This window comes from Sminthopsis crassicaudata, chromosome 1, assembly GCF_048593235.1.
Source record: "Sminthopsis crassicaudata isolate SCR6 chromosome 1, ASM4859323v1, whole genome shotgun sequence".
Lineage (NCBI taxonomy): Eukaryota > Metazoa > Chordata > Mammalia > Dasyuromorphia > Dasyuridae > Sminthopsis > Sminthopsis crassicaudata.
This window is the reverse complement of record NC_133617.1, coordinates 299,475,023-299,500,378: the sequence shown is the minus strand read 5'-3', so window position 1 is coordinate 299,500,378 and position 25,356 is coordinate 299,475,023. Positions and strand designations below refer to the sequence as shown.

General features: G+C 34.8%; 1 protein-coding gene across 2 annotated transcripts in view; it reads left to right on the top strand.

Annotated features, from left to right (window-relative positions):
* Positions 1-7,721: 7,721 nt before the first annotated feature.
* SERPINB2 (serpin family B member 2) overlaps positions 7,722-25,356 on the top strand; it is a 28,951-nt gene continuing 11,316 nt past the window's right edge. Inside the window, exons 1-4 of one of the 2 annotated variants that reach the window (XM_074279010.1) lie at positions 7,784-7,903; positions 17,117-17,296; positions 21,314-21,493; positions 24,938-25,048. In XM_074279010.1, coding sequence (XP_074135111.1) covers positions 17,138-17,296; positions 21,314-21,493; positions 24,938-25,048 — 450 coding nt within the window. In that variant the 5' untranslated portion in view covers positions 7,784-7,903; positions 17,117-17,137. Of the gene's footprint in view, positions 7,904-17,116; positions 17,297-21,313; positions 21,494-24,937; positions 25,049-25,356 lie in introns of both variants that reach the window. The other variant, XM_074279011.1, reaches the window with a different exon arrangement.

Sequence of the window (25,356 nt, the reverse complement as noted above, 5' to 3'; positions counted from 1 at the left end):
GAAATCAGTATGTCATATATTCTTGTTATTAACATCTTTTAAAATGTTCCCCAGGAAAATAATTTTGAGGGTGTCATTGAGTGTATGGGGAAAATATTTTTGGAACATTCTTTTGTTCCCCAAAAATATCATACCATGTTATATTTCTTCAGTAAAAAAAAATACCATATAAAAATAAAGAAACACTAACTTTCTTATTAAAGTCTTTAATCAAATAAGGGTTTTTTTTATTGTGAAAAAATAAGGAGCATTTTAAGGAGCATTTTAGCAAGCATTTATTAAAGCCCTACTATTAAAGCCAAATAGTGTGGGGGATTAAAAAAATGATTGTTATTTTCCCTTTCCAATGAGTTCATAGTCTAGTAGATTAGAAAATATATGTACACAAATAATACCAAGATTAAATTTAATAAGTTCATGAGAAAGGTATAAAATTCTAAAAATATTTAGAAGAAAGATCACTTCCAGTTCAGAGCAGTAGGGAAGCCTTTTTTTGAGTTAGGTCTGCAAGGATAAATATTTTACCAGGTGAAGATATATGTGTGTAGGTGGGTATAGATAAGCCTAGAATTCTATGTTGTAGGAGGCAGTTTTTAGCAAAAGCAAAGAGATGAAAAAGTATTGGACAAAGTTGAGAAATAATGAGTCATATTTCAAGACCATGAGTTAGTTTTTCTGGACCTTTAGGGTAAGTAAAATACTACAATGTCAGATAGAACTGGAATGATTGATTCAAAGCAGATTGTTGAGGAGTTTGAATGCCAAATTAAGGTATTTGGACTTTATCCATCAGCTAAATAAAAATCATTGTTTTTTTTTTGTTTTTGTTTTTGTTTTGTTTTGTTTGTTTGTTTGTTTGCTTGTTTCATTTTTGAGTAGTTATGATCATGATCATAGTTGTGTATTATGTATATATTCTAGCATAAATATGTAGTATGAAGGGAGGCAGGACAACCTGGTGTAGAGATAACAGGGAGAAGCTTTCCATGATTAGCCAGATGAGGTATTGAGGGCCTGTGATAATGACAAGGGAAACAAGGGAACAGATGCCAGAGGTATTTTTGAAGGTATAACCAATAGGGCTTAATGATTAATTGACTATAGGAAAGAGAAACAGAGAGAATCAAACATGACTGATATTTTGAACTTGAGTGCTCAATATAAAGTTGGTCCCATTAATAGAAATAGAAAAGTGAGGCAGGAATGAGATTTTTTTGTTTGTTTTTTTTGTTTTATTTTGTTCTGTTTTGTGTGGAGGAGAGAAGGGGAGATGAATGCAGCTTAAAAAATAGGAGTATTGGAATGACATTTACAACTAAGCTTGAAGCACCCAATACCATCAGTTTAAAGCCGAGCTCTCTACAGAATTATAGTGGGGTTATTTTTATGTCTCATCCAGGAACAATAACAATATCCTATCCTTTACTATCCCCACCAAAAATATCTGATTCAGCAAATCAGGTGGAGTACTGATGAGCCCTCCTTCCCTTTATCCAAAAGAAAGAAAGTTAAGGTTTTTTTTTTTTTTTTTTTTTAATGAAATTAAGAAGGTAAGGGAAGAAATTCATTGAAGCAAACTAAGTATAGAAGTGTTAAAATGCAGAAGATCATAGGTACAGTGACAGCCTCCACTCTTCCCCTATGAAGCATTCACCCCAAAGCTCCTCTTTTCAGTGTCCTCTCTTATTATCATTTACAAATAAGTCCGGGGGAGAAAGTGGGATGGCATAAGTCCTGTCAGTCACAACTGCAATAACAATAATTAGTTATAACAACTCCCTCATTCCTCCCCTTTGCAATTTCTTCAAATATTCTTCAATCCAGAGATCCTGGCTTTCTGGCTTTTCCACAAACTGGACCTTCCATCTTCTAATTCCAGGAATTCTTTTTAGTTCTCCCCCATGGTCAGAATTTTTCCCTCCCTATCTCTACCTACTGGTTTCCCTCCCTCCCTTCAATTTTCATGTACAATTTCATCTTCTATAGGAAGCCTTTTCTTCATCCTTTTTTAAAACACTTTTCATTTCTTAGTTATCTTCAGTTTATCTTCTGTATAGTTTCTTTGTATATAGTTGCTTGCATGTTGTTTCACATATTAGATTGTGAACATTTTGAGAACATTGTATCTCCTGGGCTTAGCGGAGAGCCTATTTAATAACTTTCGAAAAGCCTGTTTTGTTTCCAAATTATTGTAGATTTTCTGCTTCCCAAGGTCTTTCTTTTAGAGGTAGAAAACTTGGGAAAAAAATGTCCTTACAGACAAGCAAAGGCAGGATGTGGTTATCAGCCCACAGATAAGTATTAGATGTGGATTGTTTCAATGATGATGTATATGCTAATGTAGAGGACTTCTCTTTTCACTCAGCAGGGATTGCTGCAACACTTCCTGAACATTCTTTGAACTACCACACACAAAATGAATCAAAGGGAATTTCTTGTCCAATATCATTCAAAATGTTTTGCGGATATCATGCTTTTGGCAAGTGCTGAGCATGAACAAGACCCTGAATTGAAAATATGTCCATCGCCTTGACATGCCCTTGTGAAGCAAATTTTTTGAGATTAGTTGATTATAATTCCTCTCACTAGAATCTTGTAAAGCCAAATGGTCTTTATGTCAATCTTTATCCTTCTAAACTCTTTGAAGCATTTAAAACTGTTGACTAATCTTTTCTCTTGAATATTTTCTTTTCTCTGAGTTTTCATGGTATTGCACCTTCTGTGATTCACCTCCTAACCTATCTCAAAGTTCCCTCTACATATTTGTTTTATCACCATGCTCCCTTGAAGAGTACCTCAGAGGTATCCCAGGTCTTCTCTTCTTTCAGTACAATTATCATATTGTGAACTTGTCTGCTCCCATGAGTTTAATTATCTCTACATAGATGACTCCCAGATCTATATATTCACCCCTTGTCTCTTTCTTAAGCTATGGCAATATACAACCAGCTGCCTATTGGACAACTTAAACTGTATATCCCATAGGCATATTAAAATAAATGTGCCTAAAATAATTTCATTGTTCCCTCCCCCCAAATCAACTTCTCGTTATCTCTTTTATTTCTACTAAGAGCATCACCATCCAGACACACAGATTTGTAACATAATTGTCTTCCCTGACTCTTCCCCACCCTCCATCAATTTTTTACAATAAGGACATGTCATCTTTTCATGGCCACATTAAATTGTTATTTAATCCCTCTACTGATGCCCCTGATTCAGCTTTCTCTAACTTTTCCCATTAATGATTCACTTCTTCAACTTTATTTATTCTGTTCTGATTCTATTATTCTATTTTTTTCCTTCTTGCTGTCTACAAACACTTTCAGATGTTCTTGATCTTTAATAATGAATACTCATGAGCTTGTCACATCAAACATCATTGACACGGGAAGACATGGTCTCCAAAGGGACGACTGTTACTAGTTTTAGAATTCTAGGAATAATTCTGTAATTCTGTAAGTAGATATCCTCTGTAATGCTATAGCTTACAAGTCCACACTAGTGTGCTTCCCCTTCCTCCATTATATTTTTTATAAAAAGCATTAGAAGATACCCCAAATGTTCATATGGACTATTTGTGTCCAGTCTGTGGCAGAGTATTCTGAACTTGTATTGGTCTGATTAGCCACAGTTGAACACACTCTTAACTTGACTCCAACATAGTGATGTCACTTTGGTCATCTTCAAAAATGAAGGACAACAACCACAACAGAAAAGGCATTTACTCAAAAGGCATAGCAAAAACAATAGTTATAACTCCCATCTTTAATGTTGTGGTAAAAACTTATTCAGACTTTATGGATTTAATCCTATTCCTGAAAGGGATTCATGAGGTTCTGATTATGGAAATGTATGCTGAAAACTATCTTTACATGTATCTGAAAAAATAAAATACTATTGAAAAAAAGGGCATGTTCCATTTTGAAACATTTTGGAATCTATTCATTAATAATGTCATAAATTTCAAATAGCTTAGTCTTCTTGCTTTTCTCTATTCTGTAAATTTTAAAAATACTTACATTTTTATCCTATCTTCTTTTGGGAGAATAAGAATATACCCAGACATACACACACATGCACATATGCAGATATGTGTATGAATATACATATGTGTGTGTGATTAACAGACGGCTCCTTTTTTTTCTTCCTTTTTTTTTTTTTTTTTTTTTTTTTTTTAACTTACTTCAGCAATAACCTTTGTCATCTCCAAGCAGGTTATGGGAGAAGTCTAGGTTTTGATCTTTGACAATTCTTTTCTGCTTCTTAGCAAGTTCCCTAAGTGAGGTACTCTACTTATGGTGATCCACCAGTTACACTTTTCAAGGTTCCTACTGGAGTCTCCTGTAGATGAATGGAAGAAAATGACAGCCATTTGTGCTGTTGTTTTACAGCCTTTAGAAAGTTATTTCCTATGCAATTGAACTGTTCAAGCTTCAGGTTCTTTCCAAGAGTCAGAATGCTTCCTTTATATCTGAAAAACTTATTGTCGATCAGTCCTTTATGTAGGATTCTTCTTGACACCATTGAGGATATTCTTGGCAAAGATACTGGTTTGTTGTTTCTTTCTCCAGCTCATTTCACAGATGAGGAAACTGAGGCAAACAGGATTAAGTTACTTACCTAGAGTGCATACAGGAAGTGTCTGAGATCAGATTTAAACTCAGCAAGATGAGTTTTCCTGATTTCAGGCCCAGTGCTTTGTTCACTGCAACATCTACCTGCCCCTTGTAGTCTTAATAATTCAGTTTCTCTGTTTTCACTTTTTTTGACTTTCAGCTTTGCTGAAGTCTAAAGAAAGAACACTTTTACATAAAATCTTTACTTGATATTTTCATCCCCTCAAATTCTTTTATAATCAAACTCTTAGGGAAAAAAGTCATCTACTGCTACTCTTCAACCTTTGTAATCTACCTTCCAATTTCATTGAAAATCTTAAAGGATCCAGTGTTTCCTTCATTGCTAAATTTATTGCTCTTTCTCAATTCTCATTTTACTTTAATTTTCTTAAGCTTTGTGCAAAATAGTCAACTTGGTCTCCTGGGTACTTTTCCTTACTTGATTTCTCTTCTCTTAATTATCAAATGGCTCCTTCTCAAGTCTCCTTTGCTAATTCCTTTTCTATTACCATTTTGTACAAGTAAGTGTCCTCCATGGCTATGCTATAAGTTCTATTTTCTTCTCTCTTCATGCCCTCTCCTTTGATGAGCTTATTTATTTCAAAGGGCCCAAGTATCATCTCTATGAAGATGACTCCCAAATCCAGATATCATCAACTCTTTCTCATCAACTCCAATCCTGCAATGACAAATTGTTTACAAAATAGTTCCAACTGTACATCTCATCAGAATATCTCACATGTAAACTCAACACATCCAAACTAGAGCATACAAAGTTTTCTCCTAAAACTACAACTCCTCCATATTTCTTATTTTGTTGAGTGAGTGTCCCACTATTTTCCAAGTCATCCAGATTAATGATCTTAGAGTCAACTGTGACTATTCCCTCTTTTCACTCCCACCCCCCACATCCAAGTATCTGGAAAATTCTATCAATTTTACTTCCTTAAAATCTCCTGATTTGGGGGGCAACTAGATAGAGTGTTGGCCCTGAAGTCAGGAGGACCTGAGTTCAAATATGACCTCATACACTTAATACTTCCTAGCTGTGTGACTCTGGACAAGTCACTTAACCCAATTGCCTCAGCAAAAAAAAAAAAAAATAATAATAATAATAATAATCTCCTTATTTCTACTTATACAACCAATATCTCAAATCAAGCCTCAATTACTTCTTGCCTAACCTACTATAATAACTTCCTAATTGCTTTCCCTACTTCCACATTGGCTATCTTTAATTTACCCTTCACAAAGCTGCCAAAAAAATAAAAAGAACAAAAAAAAAAAACCCAAAGCCAAAACTAAAAAGTGTTCTCTACCATCTGCCACCCCCTCCATAAAATAACAACAATAATTTCTTACTTGAGTGGAAGAAACACAAATTTCCCACGTTGTCATTTTGAGGCCCTCCATAATGGCTTCAAACTTACTTTTGAAGACTTAACCCATATTATCTCTTCTTCATATATTTTACATGACAGTAAAACTTTACCTGAACCTCAGCATTCCATGTCCCTCCCACAAGTTAACTTGCATGTTCATAATAATCTCTTTCCTCATTGTTTCTTCTCTCAGAATCCTCATGTTCCTTCACAACTGTAATTGAGGATTTCTTTCTCTGTGGAGCTCTCTCCTCCATTTATGTTCTATTTTCTTCCAAATTCTCTTATATTTTCTCATCAATATATGAGCAAATTTTCCCACAAAATGTAGTCTTTGAAGGCAGAGACTGTTCTGTTTTTCTCCTTCTATCTTCAGAATCTATCAAACACAGTTCATTGCACATAGTAAGTATTTAATGCTATAATCAAACTGAGTTGAATTCATTTAGTTGACAAACTTTTTAAAGCACTTTATATATATATATATATATATATATATATATATATATATATATATATATATATATATATATATATATATATATATATATATATATATATATTTATATGCCATTGTCCTAACCAAGAAGTAGGGAGAAGACGCAAGATAAGGCTTAAATTATTTCCCTTAAAGAATTTGCAAGATTAATTTTCCTAAAATACCACTTCTATAATAACATTCAAGAACCTATAGTCACCCCAAACACTAAATTTATCCTGGAATTCATGGGCCTCTATACTAAACCTTGCTTTACTTCTGCAACCTTAACCTCCCATTCATTACTCCTCAACACGGGCACATCGTACTCCAGCATATGGGTTCTGTTTTGTCTCAAGCCTTCCATGTTCATTCCTCACTTTGACACTTGGCTTCTGAGATATCTTTTCTGTCATAACAATATCAATCCTGTACCTCTTTTAGTTAAGATTTAAAAAAGAAAGCTGGTCTGTGGAACAAAAATGAGCCTGACAAAACTATGTCCCTAAGCAAAGAGAAATTCTAAAGTGTTCTGTTGTATTTTTGCCACATTTGGCTAATTTTATTTGCTTTAAAATACATTAAAAGATACTTGAACACATGTTGAAGAAATTGAGAGTCCAATTTTGAAATGTTAATTTCTGGTTAATATGAAGTGTTACTTAAATTCTTCCTCAAATTATCTTGGACTATAAATTAGGACCAAAGCAGCTAAGTCTAGGCCTCAGTGAGGAAAAATAAAAACTTTCAAGGTTTACCTAAATGAAATGCCTGTGAATGATGTCACTAAAATATTGTTTAGCTTTAGACTTTTTTTTTTTTTTTAGTTGAGAAGATGTAAACTAAGCTTAAGGTAAAGCTGTGAATTAAGAATTTTACTTGGGTATTTATAAGTTTCACCCAGATAAAATTGAAGAGAAGAAATGAGATAGATTGACTTCCTTTCTACTTCTAGTCTACAAGGATATTAGACTCCCTCCCCCTACCCCCAAGTAGGAGAAATGAGCCCACTATTTCTAAAAAAGTACAAAATAACCACATATTTTCTTTGTGATCTCCCTGTGATCAGGGAGGAGATGCTGAAAGGGGAAAATAATCTACACTGATAAATTCTTAGTACTGAGAAATTCCAGCCTTTTTTGATTCACTTGTATAGTTATTGCCAAATTCCAAAAGTTTCTGCATGATGTCACTTTCCCAATAACTTTCTCCAGTTTCTGCTTCTACACAGATAAGCATTACTATTCTCCTGCTGACCTTCTGAGTAAAATGTTGAATCACTCTGAATGATAAAGGAAAAAAAAATGGAAAAGCTGCTTGGGAGTGGCAAGAACTAACTATAAAACCAGTCTTCCCTGCATGTAAATTGGAGCAAGCCAGAGGGAAACCGTAGCTGTCAAGCAAACAGCACCTCATTCTCAAAGGTATGGTAACTTTTCCTGTTACTTCTTTTAATGGGGAGTAGGATCTCATTTTCACTACAGTTTCTCAGTAGTATTGCTAACATTTTGAAAATGAAAATGTCATGGGATATTTAGTGGGAAATCAAATGACAGTAATAAAGCTTTTGAAAGGAAGAGAAAACATTTTAGTTTAATATTTTAATAACTTTTAAGGTCAGGTCACTTTTTTATGTCATAGACCCCTTTGGCAGAATGGAGAAACCTATTTGTAGAATAATATTTTCAAATATATATGAAATATAACATAAAATTTCAAAGGGATCAGATTATGCTAAAATATAGTTATCAATTTAAAAACTAAAACTAAAGTCTAAGTTCATAGACTCCCAATTAAGATTTTTCTTGCAGAATCATTGAGACAGTGTTTCTATGAATTTTTAGATTAAAATCAATTCAATTTCATAAGACAAATTGAGTGTTTCCTGAACTACACTTCATTTGTGCCTCCCTACTTAATGACTATAAATAGTATGGAAAATACTATAATTTAAGTCATAGGACTTGAGTTCAAGTCTCTGCTCAGGTATTAACAGCCTGTGTGGATTTGCATAAGCTGTTTAACCTTACTAGACCTCAATTTTCCTTGCTGTAAAATGAGATAATTAGGTTTGATGATATTTAAAGTTCCATCTAAATATGAATCTATATTCTTATGAATGTTACCCAAATGAAACTATTTTTTTCCTTGAAAATATATATTCTGAGATAAAGCAATAAAACAGTGAATAAAGATACTTATATTTTCATTTGACTCTTCACTTTTAAGATAAATTGCATAACTAAATGAATTTAAATAGAGAGCATGAACTTCCAAAAGTAACTTTCATCAGTGAAACTTGCTTACTTTTCAACTTTTGTTATTCATCAGTGACCACAATATGGGGGAGTTAGGGAATTTTGTTTTAGAAATGATGCTGTCAACAAGACTCCCAAATATGTTGATTCATTCAAGGAACTGGGATTCGTTGAATAAGAGGGAAAATGTTCTTGCTAATAACTTGACAACACTCACCAATTATTTGGCTGATTGACTTGACCATTTGCTTTTGTACTATGGCTCCCATATTGTTCCATCAGTTATTCTCTATCAAGTAAAGTAGCAAGTAGAAATGAATGCTTTTCTTTCTCCTTTTGGGTGTGGATGAGATGTGGCGATTATTTGGAAGATTTATTTGAAAAACAAGCCTGTTCATCTTGTTTTCAACTCTTTATTATAGTTTTCATTCTTCATGTGTTGCTATCATACAGCAGAAAAGAATACAGAAACCTTCCCATGACCAATATGGATCTAGGTTAAAGGGAGTGGAGCACTGGGCAGAGTCCGTGTTTTTAAAGATTTAATCAAATTCTGGTATCTGATAGTTTTGCCAAAGCCTAAGGGATCATTTACTATGTGTGAGAATCAACAGCAAGTTCAAGCTATTTGCAGACTATTTCTTCCCATTATTTCCAAGGATAATATTTATTCTATAATGATATTCTTTCCAAAGATAACATTAATTAAAAGACAATCATTCGTTGTCTAAGGATGAAAGTATCATCATTTGTGAAATCATTGAGAAATTCACAACAGGCATTTTCTGCTTTAATGCCATTTGTTGTCCCTTTACAACTAATTTTATGGCATTAGCATTCAAGCTGATAACAAGCTAAGATTACCCAAAAAGCAAGCAAAACCTCAACATTTTGAGCCAATGGTGGCAGCAGTAACTTGGGAATATGGTCCCAACTAAGAAGGGGTATACTTTGTATGGTATAACAAGGGATATCTGTGCTCAGACCCCTAAAAGTTTGAAATTATTAGCTTTCTATACTATAGTTATGCAAAACAAATGTTTGTGCTAAGAGAGTTGAGTTTGAACCTTAGAGCAGAGGGGTAATAGGATTTATTGTCAGAAAGGACATTTGAGAACATCCTATCCAACCCTTTCATTTTATAGATGAGCAAACTGAGTGAGGGCCAGTGTAAGTGATGTTGTTTAGTCACTTCTGTTGGGTTCACCTCTTTGTGATCCATATGGGATTGTCTTGGCAGAAATACTGGCATGGCTTGCATTTCCTTTTCCAGCTCATTTTACAGATAAGGAAACTGAGGCAAACAAGGTTAAGTGACATTGTTTAGTCACTTCTGTTGGGTTCATCTCTTTGTGACCCATATGGGATTGTCTTGGCAGAAATCCTGGCATGGCTTGCATTTCTTTTTCCAGCTCATTTTACAGATAAGGAAACTGAGGCAAACAAGGTTAAGTGACTTGCCCAGAGTCACACAAATAATAAATGTCTAAGGAGAGATTTGAATCTTGTTCTTCCTGACTCCAGACCTAATGCTCTATCCAGTGTGCCATCTAGTGGCCATCACTCAAATTCATATGGACATTAAATTGAATAGCTGAGATTTGAATCTAGGTCCATTAACCAATTATGGTTTGAAAAGGTTCCCTTCAGTACAATTCAATAAGGACTGATTAAGTATCTACTATGCACTGAGCACTGTGCTAAAGATTGGATAAAGAAAGATTAAAACACAATACCCAACTACAAGGACTGTATCTGAAGAAAGAGGCATGAGCTTTGAAAAGTACAAAGTACGTATGCAGAAGAAATACATGGTTATTTAGACAGGGGTGAACAACTGATTTAATAAGGAAAGACCTTATGTCAGAGGTAGTCCTTCAATTGAGCCTCACATTTGCCTCAGTCACACTCAGACCTGTTGAAGACCTTAGCTTAAAAAGGTCAAGGTCTCCCATTTCATTCAGGGCCATCTCCACTTGTCCTGATCTATATCTAGCCATTAGAACCAGATGAGTCTTGAGGGGAAAGCAAAGCTAGTAACTTTGCACAGCCCTTCCTCACTTCAGTCCAATTCATTTGCATTTCAAGGCATCACTTTCCTGATGTCATGGTCCTGAACCGCAACCTCAGTGAAGAAAGTTAGAGATTCTAAGAGTTGGTGCTGAGGAGAGAAGAATATTACAAGCATGGTGGTGAAGGAAAAGGGGAAGGGGAAGAAGGTAGGGAGAGAAGAGCAGTTTGTGCAAAGGCACATATATAAGAGATGGAAGACTAGTCTAGAGCTGTACTTAGAGCAAGATTTTCATTCATTCATCCACTATCCAAAATCCAATAAATTTATTTATTGAGCATATACTATAAGCCAGGCATTGTGTCAAGTGCAAGGGATAATTCCTGCCCTCAAAGAATGTATATTCTTATGGACTAGAGTTCATATTTGATTTAATCATTTAGTACCTGTGTAAACTTGCATAAGTCACTTAGTTCCTATATCCCTCAATTTCCTCAAATGAAAAATGGGGCTCCAAGAGTTGCCTAAGAATCAAAAAAGATACCTGGCACATAATAGGTGTTTTATAAATGTTTCCTCTTCCTATATAGGAGCCCTACCATTTAGATGAGTTAGTTTGTGTAGAATGTAGAATGTATGAGTAATCATCCTAGAAAGATAGTTTGGACCAAATTCATTATATTTAATCTCCTAAGGATTAAGGAGCAGGGAAGTGACATGGTGAAACCTGTGTATTAGGGAGATCAACTGGGACAGCTGAATGGAGGATGAATAGGGAGCAGAGAGGCTGGATACAAGAGTGAACATGTAAGATGCTTTTTCAATAGTCCAAATGAGAAATGCTGAGGGCCTAAGTTAGAACAGTGGTGGTATGAGTGGAGAGAAGAGAAGGACAAGACATGGAGGCAAAATCTTTGGCAACTGAAGCAGCATGTGGGATGGATGAAAGAGACGAGGGAAGGTAGGTGGTTGGCTCACAAACCTGAATGACTTGAAGGATGGTGGTGTCATGTAAGGAAATAGGGATATCAGGAAGAATAATGGTCTTAGAGGAAAACATCAGTTCTATTTTGGTCATGTTGAGTTTGCAAAGCCTATTATCATATCCCATGTCCCACCTCTCTCCATGTCTCCAAGCAAAATGTTCTCCTGTCTTTCCAGAAATTCTCATCAGGCTTGACTCAAGTGTCTATCCCATCTTGGCCACCATCTTTGGACATAATACAGCTTGTCAATGCTCTTCATAAAATGTGGTATCAAAATAAGTATAATGGCTCATTTTCAGATGATAAGTCAGTGGGGTATAGTGGTAAGAGCACTTATCTTGGGGTTCATGTCCCTCTTCATGATGGTGAGCAAATCCCTTAATCTCCCAGTTTCCTCATACATAAAATAAAATTATTATAGGAGATGTCATCTAAGATTTCTTCCATCTCTACATTTAGATCATGGCAAAAGAAGATAAGCATTTATATAATGCCTACTATGGAATCTGATCCTATCATACGGTTTGCTATACAGTGATCGATTTTCATAGAAACATATTTATTTCTATGTTGCCCTGCTATTTGTACTCACGCACAGATTTTTAAAGGGGCCTGAGAAATTATTGTTTACCTTTGAATTAATTGATTAATTATTGAATAGTTAATATTATATTTCACCCAAGATAGGGTAAGAAATTCCTTTTGCATTAATTGTTTTTTTTAAAAAGTTGGATGAGATTTTATTTTTAAACAGGTTTGCAAGTATCACGATGGCTACACTGTTTATAACAGTACCATTAATTGTAGTTAGTCTTCACATGAGAATTTGTAAGAATCAAAGATGAACAATCATGCAGGAGGAAATAGATGGCCACTTACATGGTGGCAATGGAAGGTCTGGAGACATAACCTTCCCCTGAGATAGATCCTTTATCAACTTCTCTGAAATTCTACCATTGAAGAGTCAACCTTTTCAATTTAATACAATCTTCTTTGAAAATGTTATAATACACAATTATGAATTGGATAGGATAAAAAGGAGGGAGGAATTACATGGAAGGGGCACTCTTTTGGAAGGACTGGCCAGGGTAATGTGCTGTGTGAGGATAATCAGACTCTGGGGGACAGGATATTGAATTAAGGAAAAGAGAAGTGCAGAAGAGGAAAGTGGGCAGACTCTAGAAATAAACAATTTGTTTCATGGTTTGGCCAATGGGTAATTTTCAGAGCATATTTGAACTAACTTGTAAGGAGGAAAATTGATGATGTGCCACTTAGAAACCCACACAAAGAAGGATTTAAAGAATAAGAAGAGTTAGATTAAAATGAACCCAAATAGTCTTCTACTATAAGATCACATCCAATAAGTAATTGATCCTTTTCAAGAACAAAGGACAAAGAACAACATCAATATCCAACCTCTGTTAAAGTTGTCAATCAAGGGATTTGCTCCCTCAAGAGGGAACAACTCTACTTGTTAGGATTTTATTCCTTATTTGGAATCAAAAATAACTTCCCATATTGGATATTAAAAAGAAGGAGATTAGAGAGAGATTACTTTCTGATTAGAAAGAAGAGTGACAAGGCGATAATCTAACCTATGATTTCCTTGATATAAAATACTCCTGGAAAATGCAATGCCCTCTACCAATGCAGAGTTCAAAGCTACCTAGAGCACTGGGAAATGTACACCACCTGGAAATATTATACTAAGATTTGAAAGTAGGTCCACCTGGCTTCCCAGCCAACTTTGTAGCTCTGTTTGCCTCAGTTTCCTTACCTGTAAAATGAGCCTGAGAAGGAAATGGCAACTCACTTTAGTATCTGCCAAGAAAACTCCAAATGGAGTTAGAGGGTAAGACACAACAGAACCAGAAAGATCTGCCATGCTGCCTCATAGCCAAAGAGCTTAAATGATAGCAATCTACTTTTATTTATTGCTTGAAAGTTCTGTCACATTTTCTCCATAGTCACTCTATGAATTTTTGTGCTTCTCTTGTAGACCAGGATGCTTAAGTTTAAGGTCACAGTCACATACCTGGGCCTGGGATAGTTGTGAGACTTTCTGAATTCCTGGGGGAATTTTTCCCACACCTCACCCATGCTCTGTGAAATTTATCACTGGAGAAATATTTCTTTTAGGAAGATCAGTGTCCATTTCACCTGGTGTCTCTATGTTCTTTAGTAATTGTAGGGTGGTTTTTTAAAAATATCATTATGTAAACCTGTTATGCCAAACAGATGGTATAGATATGTTCACTAGCCAAAATGCCGACACACTCCTTGGGTCTGTACAAGCATTCAGCCACACCTTGAGCCATAGACTCACCCAAGGTGTGTCTATACCACACCTTGAACCATAGGTGTGTCAATGTCAGTTGTTGAATGAATTTTCTGTCACATTTATTATCTACTGGATGCCCTCCTTGAAGCTGGTCTTGGGGTCTTGGGGTTCAAAACTGCTGTCATTCTGCTATACTTATAGTTCTGGTGCACAGGAGAGGAGAAAAAATATAAATGTATGTATCTACATACAGATATATACAGGTTTACACAAATGTTATTAGAAAACAACAAATTATAAAAGCAATTTGTATACATGTAATATACTGTGTGAGTATATACATAGATATACATACATACACATATATGTGTATATATATGAAATTTCCAAATATGCATTTATGGATCTCTCTCCCTCTGTCTCTTTCTCTTTCTCCCTTTCATTCTTCTTTTCTCTATATTTCTCTCTTTCTCTCTCTTCTCCATTGTGTTTACACACACACACACACATACACACACACACACTCACATACTAGGGGGAAGAAAGGGAAAGTAAGAGTTAAGAGAGAAGGAAGAAGGTAAGGTTTTCCATAAAGACATATTTGAAATACTTTCATTTCATTTGTCCTTTGGATCCAACAGAAAAATCTTCCTAGGTACTACAAATAAATGAGTGCTCTGAATTCATAATACATAATAGCCCATGTAGGATCATATATTTAAAACTATAAAGGGGCCTTAGAGGTCATGTAGTCCAATTTTCTCATTTTCCAGGTGGAGAGGGTAAGTGTTCAAAATTGGTGAGTAAAAGGCAGAAACGGAAAACCTCTGATTCCAAAAGCAACATTCTTCCCAAAGCTCTTTCTTCTGGCCAAGTTTGCATCTCCCTGCAGAGCACTCAATTTGACAGCCTCAGGAAAAATGTCTGAGAAAATGTTGAAATGGATGAAGTATCAGTCAGAAGGCAGATTTGAGAACTGATTTGACTCTGACTAAAGAAGAGGTAGCAGAGAAGTGTAAAATCTGAAATGAGTACATAGGAATCAAGGAGTCAGATTCAAACAATCAATATTTTTAATCAAAACTAAGCTTATATATTAACAACAATAATAACAACAACTAATACATAGCACTTTAAGGTTTCAAAATTATTTTGCATCTGTTATCTCAGTTGATCCAGACAATAATACAATGGTCTAGATGCTTTTGTTATCTCCATTATGCAGATGAGGAAAATAACAATGAAAGAAGCTGCCCAGGTCATACAGCTAATAAATGGCTGAGGGAGGATGTGAATTAATGTCTTCCTGATTCCAAGTTTTGTGTTCTATCTTTAAAAAATCAATAATACATTTTAATTTTCAAATACATGCAAAGATAGTTTTCAACATTCATCCCTGAAAAACCTTGTGTTCCAAGTTTTTCTCCCTCCTTTCCCCCAACCTCTTCCTCTAGACAGCAAGTAATATAATATATTTTGAACATGTGCAATTCTTCTATATGCATTTCCACATTTATCTAGATGCACAAGAAAAATCAGATCAAAAAGGAAAAAAAATGACAAAAAAATAAAATAAAAGCAAGCAGCCAACACTTGTGTTCTATCTTGCCTGGAAAACTGGAATGAGACATAATTCCAAGGCAAATAGAGAATGAAAATACTGAATTTTAATCTGAAGGTGAAAGAGAAGTGTTGTGATGTGAGAAATTAGAATTATCTATAAGGTCATGAAGACCTGCGTTTATATTCCACCCACACTGGTTGTATGATCCTAGACAAGTCACCTACACCCTCTTGGCAATTCTCTCTAAGACTATTAGTTGAAGAGGAGTTAGCATGCATGACTTGCATTGCTGAAGGGAATTTCCTCACCAAAGGAATTTCCAAAATCATGAAATTATAAATTCAGTCCTTAATTTCTATGAAAGTGAAAGGTATATTGAGAAGAGGGAATGTAATGTATTTGAAACAATCTCTATGAAGTTTTATAACAATGGAGAAATTACATATGTAAGCATTATTAAGAAATCAAATGGTTTGTAATTATAATGGAGTATGATCATTATCATATGTCTGAGCAGAGCATTTTCTACATGAACAATAGATGCATAACTCTATAATCCTGTGAAATGGAAGACACACCTTTCCCAGGAGTCCTTCTTCATGGAGGCTGCTGAGTGAAGGCCAATTGGAGTAGTATTTCCTCATTATTTGCACTCTGTGTTAACAAAGGATCTTTATGGGAATACCAAACCATGGGAGTTGATCAGAAGGAGGCAGTGGCCAGGGAAATCATCACATCTAATGCTCTTATATTTACTTCCGCATCTGATTTCAGGTATATGTTATCTCAGATGCTCTTGATTTACAAATGTTTTTAATTCTACTTAAATGTGCACATCCTTATTTTTGATTGGCCATATCCCTCACCTGATCAATAAATGGTGGTGGCTTTCCAGTGATACTAGAAGACAATACCAACTCTGTTGAGCCTTTAAAGCCCTCCACTATCTGACTCAACTTCCCTTTCCAGATTCATTTCATATGACTTCCCCTTAAACACTGTCACAATCCAGTCAACTGGGCCTATTTGCTGACTTCTATAAATTAAATGCCTTCCCTTTTCACTTCCTCTTTTGGAACCCTGACTCCCTTCAAGGTTCAATTCAAGTGATACCTCATATGAGGTTTTGTTTGGTTCTCTAGTTCCTAATTCACACCCTCCAATTCTTTTCCCAACTTATTTTGTATATGTGTTGCACTTTCTTTGATAGATGCAAGTCAACTCTCTGTATGAAAATCCTGACCCTGAATGATAGTCTATAAAGAGTGTTTTTTATTAATATTTCATTAATACTTGAATACTTCAATGAACATGAGACCCATTGTAAAGTCACATGGTACATTGTCAGGAGTGCTCATTTCAGCCAGAGGACCTGATTCCAAATCCCAATGCTACTAGTGACTATCTGAGTGAAACATTTACAATAATTTTAAACATATTTCCATACTGGTCATGTTGTAAAAGAAAAATCAGAACTAAAGGGAAAAACCATGAGAAAAAAAAAGTGAAATAGTATGCTTTGATCTGCATTCAGTCTCCATAGTTCTTTCTCTGGATGTGGATGTCATTTTCCATCACAAGTCTATTGGAATTGTCTTGGATCACTGTATTGCTGAGAAGAGCTAAGTCTATCATAGTTGATCATCGCACAATGTTGCTGTTACTGTGTACAATGTTCTCCTGGTTCTGCCCACTTCACTCAGCATCAGTTCATGTAAGTTTTTCCAGGTTTTTCTAAAATCTGTTTGTTCTTCCTTTTTTTTTTTTTTTTTTAAGAACAATAACATTCCATTCCATTCATATACTACAATTTATTCAGCCATTCCCCAATTAGTGGGGAATGTTTCCAATTCCTTGCCACCACAAAAAGAGCTGCTACAAACATTTTTTGCACATGTGGATTCTTTTGTCCTTCTTATTCTCTCTCTCTGAATATAGATCCAATAGGGGGCAGCTAGGTGATGCAGTGGATAGAACACCAGCCCTGAATTCAGGAGGACCTGAGTTCAAATCTGGTCTCAGACACTTAACACTTCCTAGCTGTGTGACCCTGGGCGAGTCACTTAACCTCAGCCTCAGAAAAAAGAAAAAAATATATATAGATCCAATAGCAATACTGCTAGATCAAAGGGTATGCATAGTTTTAAATCCTTTGGGCACAGTTCCAATTTGTGCTCCAGAATTGGTAAATCAGTTCACAAGTCTACCAACAAACAATGCATTGGTGTCCCAATTTTCCCACATCCCTGCTAACATTAATCATTTTCTTTTCCTACCATTTTAGTGAATCTGAGAGATGTGAAGTTGTACCTCAGAGTTGTCTTAATTTGTATTTCTCCACTCAAAGGTGATATAGAACATTTTTTTCATATGCTATAGATAACTTTAATTTTTTCACCTAAAAATTGCCTATTCATATTCTTTGGCCATTTATCAATTGAGGAATGATTTGTATTCTTGTAAATTTGAATCACTTCTCTATATGTTTTAGAAATGAGACCTTTATTAAAAATAATAGCTGTAAAATCTCAAATTTCTGCTTCCCTTCTAATCTTGGCTGCATTGGTTTAATTTGTGCAAAACCTTTGTAATTTAATATAATCAAAATTGTCCATTTTACGTTTCATGATCTCTTTTTCTTGTTTGGACATAAATACGTCTTTTCTCCAAACATCTAACAGGGAAACTATCCCTTGCTTTCCTAATTCACTTATAGCATTATTTTTTATGTTTAAATCATGAGCCCATTTGGATCTTATCTTAATAGAAGAAGTGAGATGTTGGTCTATGCCTAGTTTCTGCCTTAAAATTTTCTAGTTTTCCTGGCAGTTTTTGTCAAATGTGGAGTTCTTATTCTAGAAGCTGTAGTTTTTTAGTTTATTTAACAGTAGATTACCATAATCATTGACTACACACATTAAGTACACAAGATACCTAATTTCTTTCACTGATCCACCACTCTATTTAGCCAGTACCAAGTGGTTTTGATAACTAACTCTTTGTAATATAGTTTTAGGTCTGATATGACTAGCTCCCTTTTCTTTGCATTCTTCCTTAATTACCTTGATATTTTTGACCTTTTGTTCTTGAAGATGAATTTTGTTATTATTTTTTCTAGCTCTGTAAAATAATCTTTTATCTGTTTGATTAATATGGCACTGAGTAAGTAAATTAAGTTAGATAGAATTGTCATTTTTTCACATTAGCTTAGTCTACCCATGAGCAATTGATATTTTCCCAATTATTTAGATGTAATTTTACTTGTGTGAAAAGTATTTCGTAAATATATTCATATAGTTCCTGGGTTAGTCTTGGCAGGTAGACTCTCAAATAGTTTATACTGTCTATAGTTACTTTAAATGTAATTTATCTTTTGCTGAGGGAACTTTTTGGTAATATATAGAAATCTTGATAACTTATGTGGGCTTATTTTACACCCTGCAACTTTGCTAACGTTGTTATTTTTTCCAAGTACTTTTTTAGTTGATTCTCTAGGAGTCTCTATATATACATACCATCATATCATCTGCAAAGAGTGATAGTTTTGTTACCTCATTACCTACTCTTAATTCTTTCAATTTCTTTTTCTCCTCTTATTGATAAAACTAATATTTCTAGTACAATATTGAATAATACTGGTATAATTATGGGCAGTCTTGTTTCAGCTCTGATTTTATTGGAAATGCTTCTATCGGGGGCAGCTAGGTGGCACAGTGGATAGAGCACCAGCCCTGAATTCAGGAGGACCTGAGTTCAAATCTGGTCTCAGACACTTAACACTTCCTAGCTATGTGACCCTGGACAAATCATTTAACCCCAGCCTCAGAAAAAAAAAAAAAAAAAGGAAATGCTTCTATCTTATCTTCATTATAGATGATGCTTGTTGATGGTTTTAGATAGATGCTACTCAGCATTTTAAGGAAACTCCAGTTATTTCTATGCTCTCTGGTGTTTTTCAATAGGAATGGGTACTGTATTTTGTCAAAAGCTTTTTATGCATCAATTGAGGCAATCATATAATCTCTGTTAGTTTTGTTATTAATATATCAATTATGCTGATAGTTTTCCTGATAATGAACCAGTCCTGCTTTCCTGGTATAAATTCTATTTGTCATAGTTATTATCCTGGTGACCTCTTTGCTAATATTTTACTTAAAATTTTTGCAACAATATTTATTTGAGAAATGTATCTATAATTTTCTTTCTCTGTTTTGGCTCTTCTTGGTTTAGGTATTGGCATCATATTTGTGTCATAAAAGGACTTCTTTTTCAAATTGTTTATGCGGTATTGGAGTCAATTCTTCTTTAAATATTTGGTGGAATTAACTTGTAAATTCACTTTTCCAAGAAAACATTTTGAACTTGAGATCAATTCATATTCTCCTTTAAGGCTTTACATGTAGGCATTTTGCCATTGCTATTCTCTTCTGAGTTTGTATTCTGATCTTCGCTGTCACCTTAGTAACTTTCTTTGGTTAAGGCTCTTTTTGCTTTTTTTGCTATTTTCTGAAGTTGAGCTTGTCCAATGCACTGGGTTAACCAAACCTTGTTTTGCCTACTATGCCTGGGTTCCAGGGTTTGCAATTTGCTTTCTGCCCTAGGGCTGAAGGCCTTACAACTGGCTTGTGAGTGAGGACTGAGGGCCACAGTTGCCAATCTGCTATGGCTAAGAGCCTCCCATTAGATTGTCGAGCCTGTGCCTGTGCTGGGCTGCATTCCCTTTTTTTTTTTTTTTTTTTTTTTTTACCAAATCCTTAAGCTGGAAAATTATTTCACTCTGTCTTTTTGTGGATCCTGCCACTCTAGAATCTGTTTAAAGGTTTGATTTAGCATCATTTCTGAGGGAAACTGGGGAGAACTCAGGATTCTCTTCTGGCTTCTCTCCATCATCTTGACTCTAGAAACTTTTAAGTTACTCTATGAAAAATATTGTTTCCTGTTTATCATTGTATCTTTGGCCCTTAGCCCAACACCTGGCCTATAGTAGGTACTTGATAAATATTTGTTGAATATAAAGCAGCACATTGCTCACCCTTGCAAGCAATGCTACTTCTTCTGATTCCAAAGCCAGCCTTGACAATCTTGCCCAGGAATTGGGGTGAGGTGAAAAAAGTCTTAACTTTGGAATCAGAAGAGTATACTTCATAAGCTATCATCCATGGTCAGAGTCAGAGTTTTCATGTGTACAATTCACACACACACACACACACACACACACACACACACACACACACACATAAATACAGGATTTATACAAAGCAAATAGGAAGTAATTTGGGGAAGATGGATAAGTAACTGAATTAGGAAAGGCCTCTTATAAGCAGTGGCACTTGAGGTGAATCCTGAAGAAAGCTCAGAATTCTAACAGGAAGAGAGAAAGGAGTGGTTTTCAATCAGGGGAACAGTAAAGAGGCCAGTTTATCTGGATTTCAAAACACATGAAGGGAATCATGTGTAATGAACTTGGAATGAGAAGTTGGAGCCAAATCCTGGTTATGATAGTATTTACTATAATTGTAAACTCATTTCATTTCTCTAGGACTGTTTTCTAACATTAAAGCATGGGTCTAAACTAAATAAACCCCAAACTCCCTCATAGTGCTAGTCTCCTGACCCCACAAGCAGTAAAGATGGCATCATGACTGTGTCTATTGTCTATAATATATTGGTTTTGCCACCAACAATAAAGAAAATGAATCACTTCATTCTTTCTCTCTCTTTCCCTTCTTAGGCTGAAACAATAATGGAGAATTTGCAAGCAGCAAACACAGAATTTGCCCTCAAATTTTTCAAGATTCTGAGTAAAAAAAATGAATATCAGAATGTCTTCTTTTGCCCTTGGAGTATCTCATCCACCTTAGGCATGGTCTATATGGGTGCTAAGGGTAATACAGCAGACCAGATGGCAGAGGTAAGTTTGACTTTCATTGCTTTCTTATTGCTGTATGAGCTCTATACAAAGGCCAAGTCACTATCACCTTGCAAGAAGGTTAAACTAAATTAAATATAGCCAGGGATCATAAAAACTCTATTGTTACTTTCTCCATTATTACAAACATTTAGCTATATCCAGGGATGTGCTGAAGCCATCTCAAACTAGTTCATGAGAGCCAATTGTTAAATTTTCAGTATGAGCATTTATATCTCAGATTTTGGCAAATATTGTAAATCAGAACTTGATTTTTTTGTGTTGTTGATTCTATATACTTAAGATGATAAAGGAAAAAATGCTAATAATGCAGATTAAACTTACTAGCACATCCCTAACTAAAGCCATGTGCCCCAAACATGTCAACTAATATTGAAAAAGCCTGACATTAAATAGCCCATGGGTGGTTTTAAAAATATTTCTTTAACAATTGAATATTTCAACTAATGTGAGATCTATTGAGAAACAGAATGATACAGCATCAAAAATGCTGCATTTGGAATTAGAGAACTTGATTTCAAATCCCAGAATTGCTATGTTTTTTATTTCTGTGGTCTTCAGTTGAATTATATATAAAATGAAAGAATTGGAATCTATGGCTTACATGTAAAGTCTCTCAGCTCTAAATCTATGATTCTCTGATCTCAGTTCAGGCACTCCATCTAAATCTCTTACAATGACTAGGAAAGGCTTTACATCCCTGTTTTCATCCTGTTGCTTGGGTCCATCAATATAATATTTTCTATTTTGCAATATTTCATTTTGGATAAATTTCTTTTTATTATCTGTCAGTGTCATCCTGTGATGAAAAGTGCCTAAAATATTGAGTCAGGAGACTGGGTACCAACTATGCAATTAATTACATGACCATAGGTAAAGTACAATCTCCTTGAACCTAAGCTTTCTTATTGTTAAAGGGTATTGGTAACATATGACTTCTGAAATATTCCTCATTGAAGAGGAAATGTAGCTTAATATCCACATTACTGATGAAGAAACTATGGTGAATTCTAGAGAAAATTCTTACATAATTTTGCTTCAGGTTCATTGTTTCTTTCTCTTGGTGAGTGAACACAGTGTTAGGTAGCAAACTCTGCCTATTCACAGAGAACAGAGACATAATAAGTCTAACTAGGACATATTGTAGGATGTGGTTTAGATGACTTGGACAAATTATAGTCAACACTACTGTTTTCTGGGTAAATTACCCAAGCATGAAAATTACCTCATGGGCTATTTTTCAATCATATCTGACTCTTTGTTACCCCATTTGGGTTATCTTATTAACGCTGCACCATGAAACTTACCTATTTCTCTTTTTCCATGTATAACAGATATACTTCTAATTCAGCCCTGCTTCTCTCCTAGAATATATACTATTCCTGGAAAATAATTTTCTCTTGGTACAAAATGACCCATTTAGAATTGGCTCTACCTATCTAATTCTGTTGAAGCTTAATCCTTCTTTGTGTTTACTATAGCTTAAATATAGGGAGTTGCACAAAGATCACTTGCACAACATCCCAATATCAGTAACATTTTTTTTAAACATTTCTTCTCTTTTGCCTTTTTTGCCCCTAAAAATGATAAGTAAATTCAACAGAAAACAATATAGACAAATAATATCAGGATCTTCATTTTGGGGGTTAAAATAAGTCAGAGTAAAACAAGTACAATTTTAAAACTTTGAAAAAATATAATTGTTACCTTTTTTTAACCATTCATTTTCCCCCTTAATCTCTGTCATAAACAAGGTAAATGCTTCCTGTAGTGTCAGGTGTATATACTGTTTTGTTTGCTTTAATGATTTTGGTGGCTTGTCATGGCTGCCATCTTTCTATCTGAGTAAAAGAAAGTGAGTTTCCTACTTAGTTCTCTAGGACCCATAGTTTTCATTATAATTCATCAGTGTTTGCATGCTTCTTAATATTATTACTTACATTATTGCATTCATATATCTTTTTCTTGGTTCTGCAGTTTTTACTAAATCAGAGAAAGTTTTACAAAGAGCAGAAATAGTACCAAATGAAAAGTCCACTGATTAAAATGAAAATAAGGTTCTAGTACTGTTAGTCGTTAGCATTGGCTCAACTTAAGCATGGCACAACATGTCTTACTATTAGTGACTACAAAGAGGTTTGGAATAAATTCTAAAACAGGCATTTTTAATTTTCATAAAAAAGTTATTTTTACATTTGAACACTATTGATCTCATTTATTCCTTACAAAAGAAAAAAAAGTGAGTTATTATAAAAGCTTACTGAGTATATAACTTTATGGAAGTGGAGGAAGACAAGAAGGAAGCAAAAAAAGTCTGCTTTACTCTTAGGTTTGGGACCTCACAGACCTGGGAAGGATTATGGGCCAGGGGCCCCCAATCTATGAATGACTTAATATTTTTCTAATCATCCAGGTACTTTTCTTACTTTGCTTTCTATATGGCCCAAGAGAATTCTGATTCAGATCAGGAGCAGTGGCTCTTCAGGGGAAGGTGTCCCCTTTGTTGAACCAGGAAAAGGAACATAAGGGAAGGGGAGGAAGAACAAAAAGTAGTGGGTTAAAATCTATAAAATGTGATTTGAGGTTAAGAGTGTGCTAGTAAATATTTAACAACCATCTCTTCAGGAAAAACAAAAGGTACACTTAACATACTTTTAAGTTTAATCCACATTATTAGCATTTTCCCTATCACTTCCTTAAGTTTAAATGATTCATAAAACAATAAACTATATTTTGATTTGTATAGCATTTGTTAGTTTCTGTGGTATAAATACTCACACTGAAAATTTAACAATTGTCTCATCCAAGTTAAAATTGGCTCTAGCACATTCTTTGTTGGAGGGACACTGAATGTCTCCCCCTGCCATGAAAAAGTCCCCTATTTACTACGCTCTGGAAATTCTAATTATTGAAATCTCTAATTTGTTTGACAAGTAAAGTAGGCTCCCTATAAATCCTTATTAAAATATAAGTAATTTATCCAGTGGGCCAATGAAGGAATTTTTCAAATTTGTCACTTGTTCCCTGAATCCCTATCAGGAAGAATATTGAGACATGTAGATTTCACTGGACAGTTTTGAATGCTGAAGGTTCAAATGCTTCAATCAGGCTTGGGTTACTTGGGAGACAAGGCTGGCCAGAAAGAGCAAATTTCTAGTGATAGGACAACTGGTTTAGACTTGTAAGAGCCAGCCCTAAACATAAGTTTTGCTTACTTTTCTTAGGATCTCTCAGGAGTACAAAAAGAAAATGGGTGTTAGATAATCTGTAATTATTCTAATACAACATTAGGTTTAAAAAGAGAAGAAGAGTAAATATTAAGTTATAGAGAAGCATAATATCATGCAGAGTTTATCTTAGAGGATCCATTACTGCCTAATACATGTTGTTTCTTAGTCTTCATTTCTCTTCTAATTCTGATTCTAGGTACTTGAGTTTAATAAAGTCGGAGGAGATGAGGTTGATATCCCTCAAATGACAAGTTGTGGGTTAATGCAGCAAATCCAGAAGAGACCCTACCCTGGTGCCATTCAGAAGGTACTTTTTGTCCTAGCCATCTCACCTTTGCTTTGTTTCTTTCCTTTTCTTCCCATTCTTCCTTTTCTGTCCCATGATTCTCCTCCTTCCTTTATCTTCCTTACCATTTCCCTCTCCCACCTATTTCCTGTCTATCCATGGCACAAACTCATCACAGAAAATACTGAAGTGAAGAAACCTTATACATTCAAGATCCTTATTTTATAAATGGTCAAATGAAGGCCCTAAATAGTATATAATAAAGCAGTGTGATATGAATAAAAAGAGACTTACATTTGGTATGAGAAAATGTGGATTTATTTTCCATT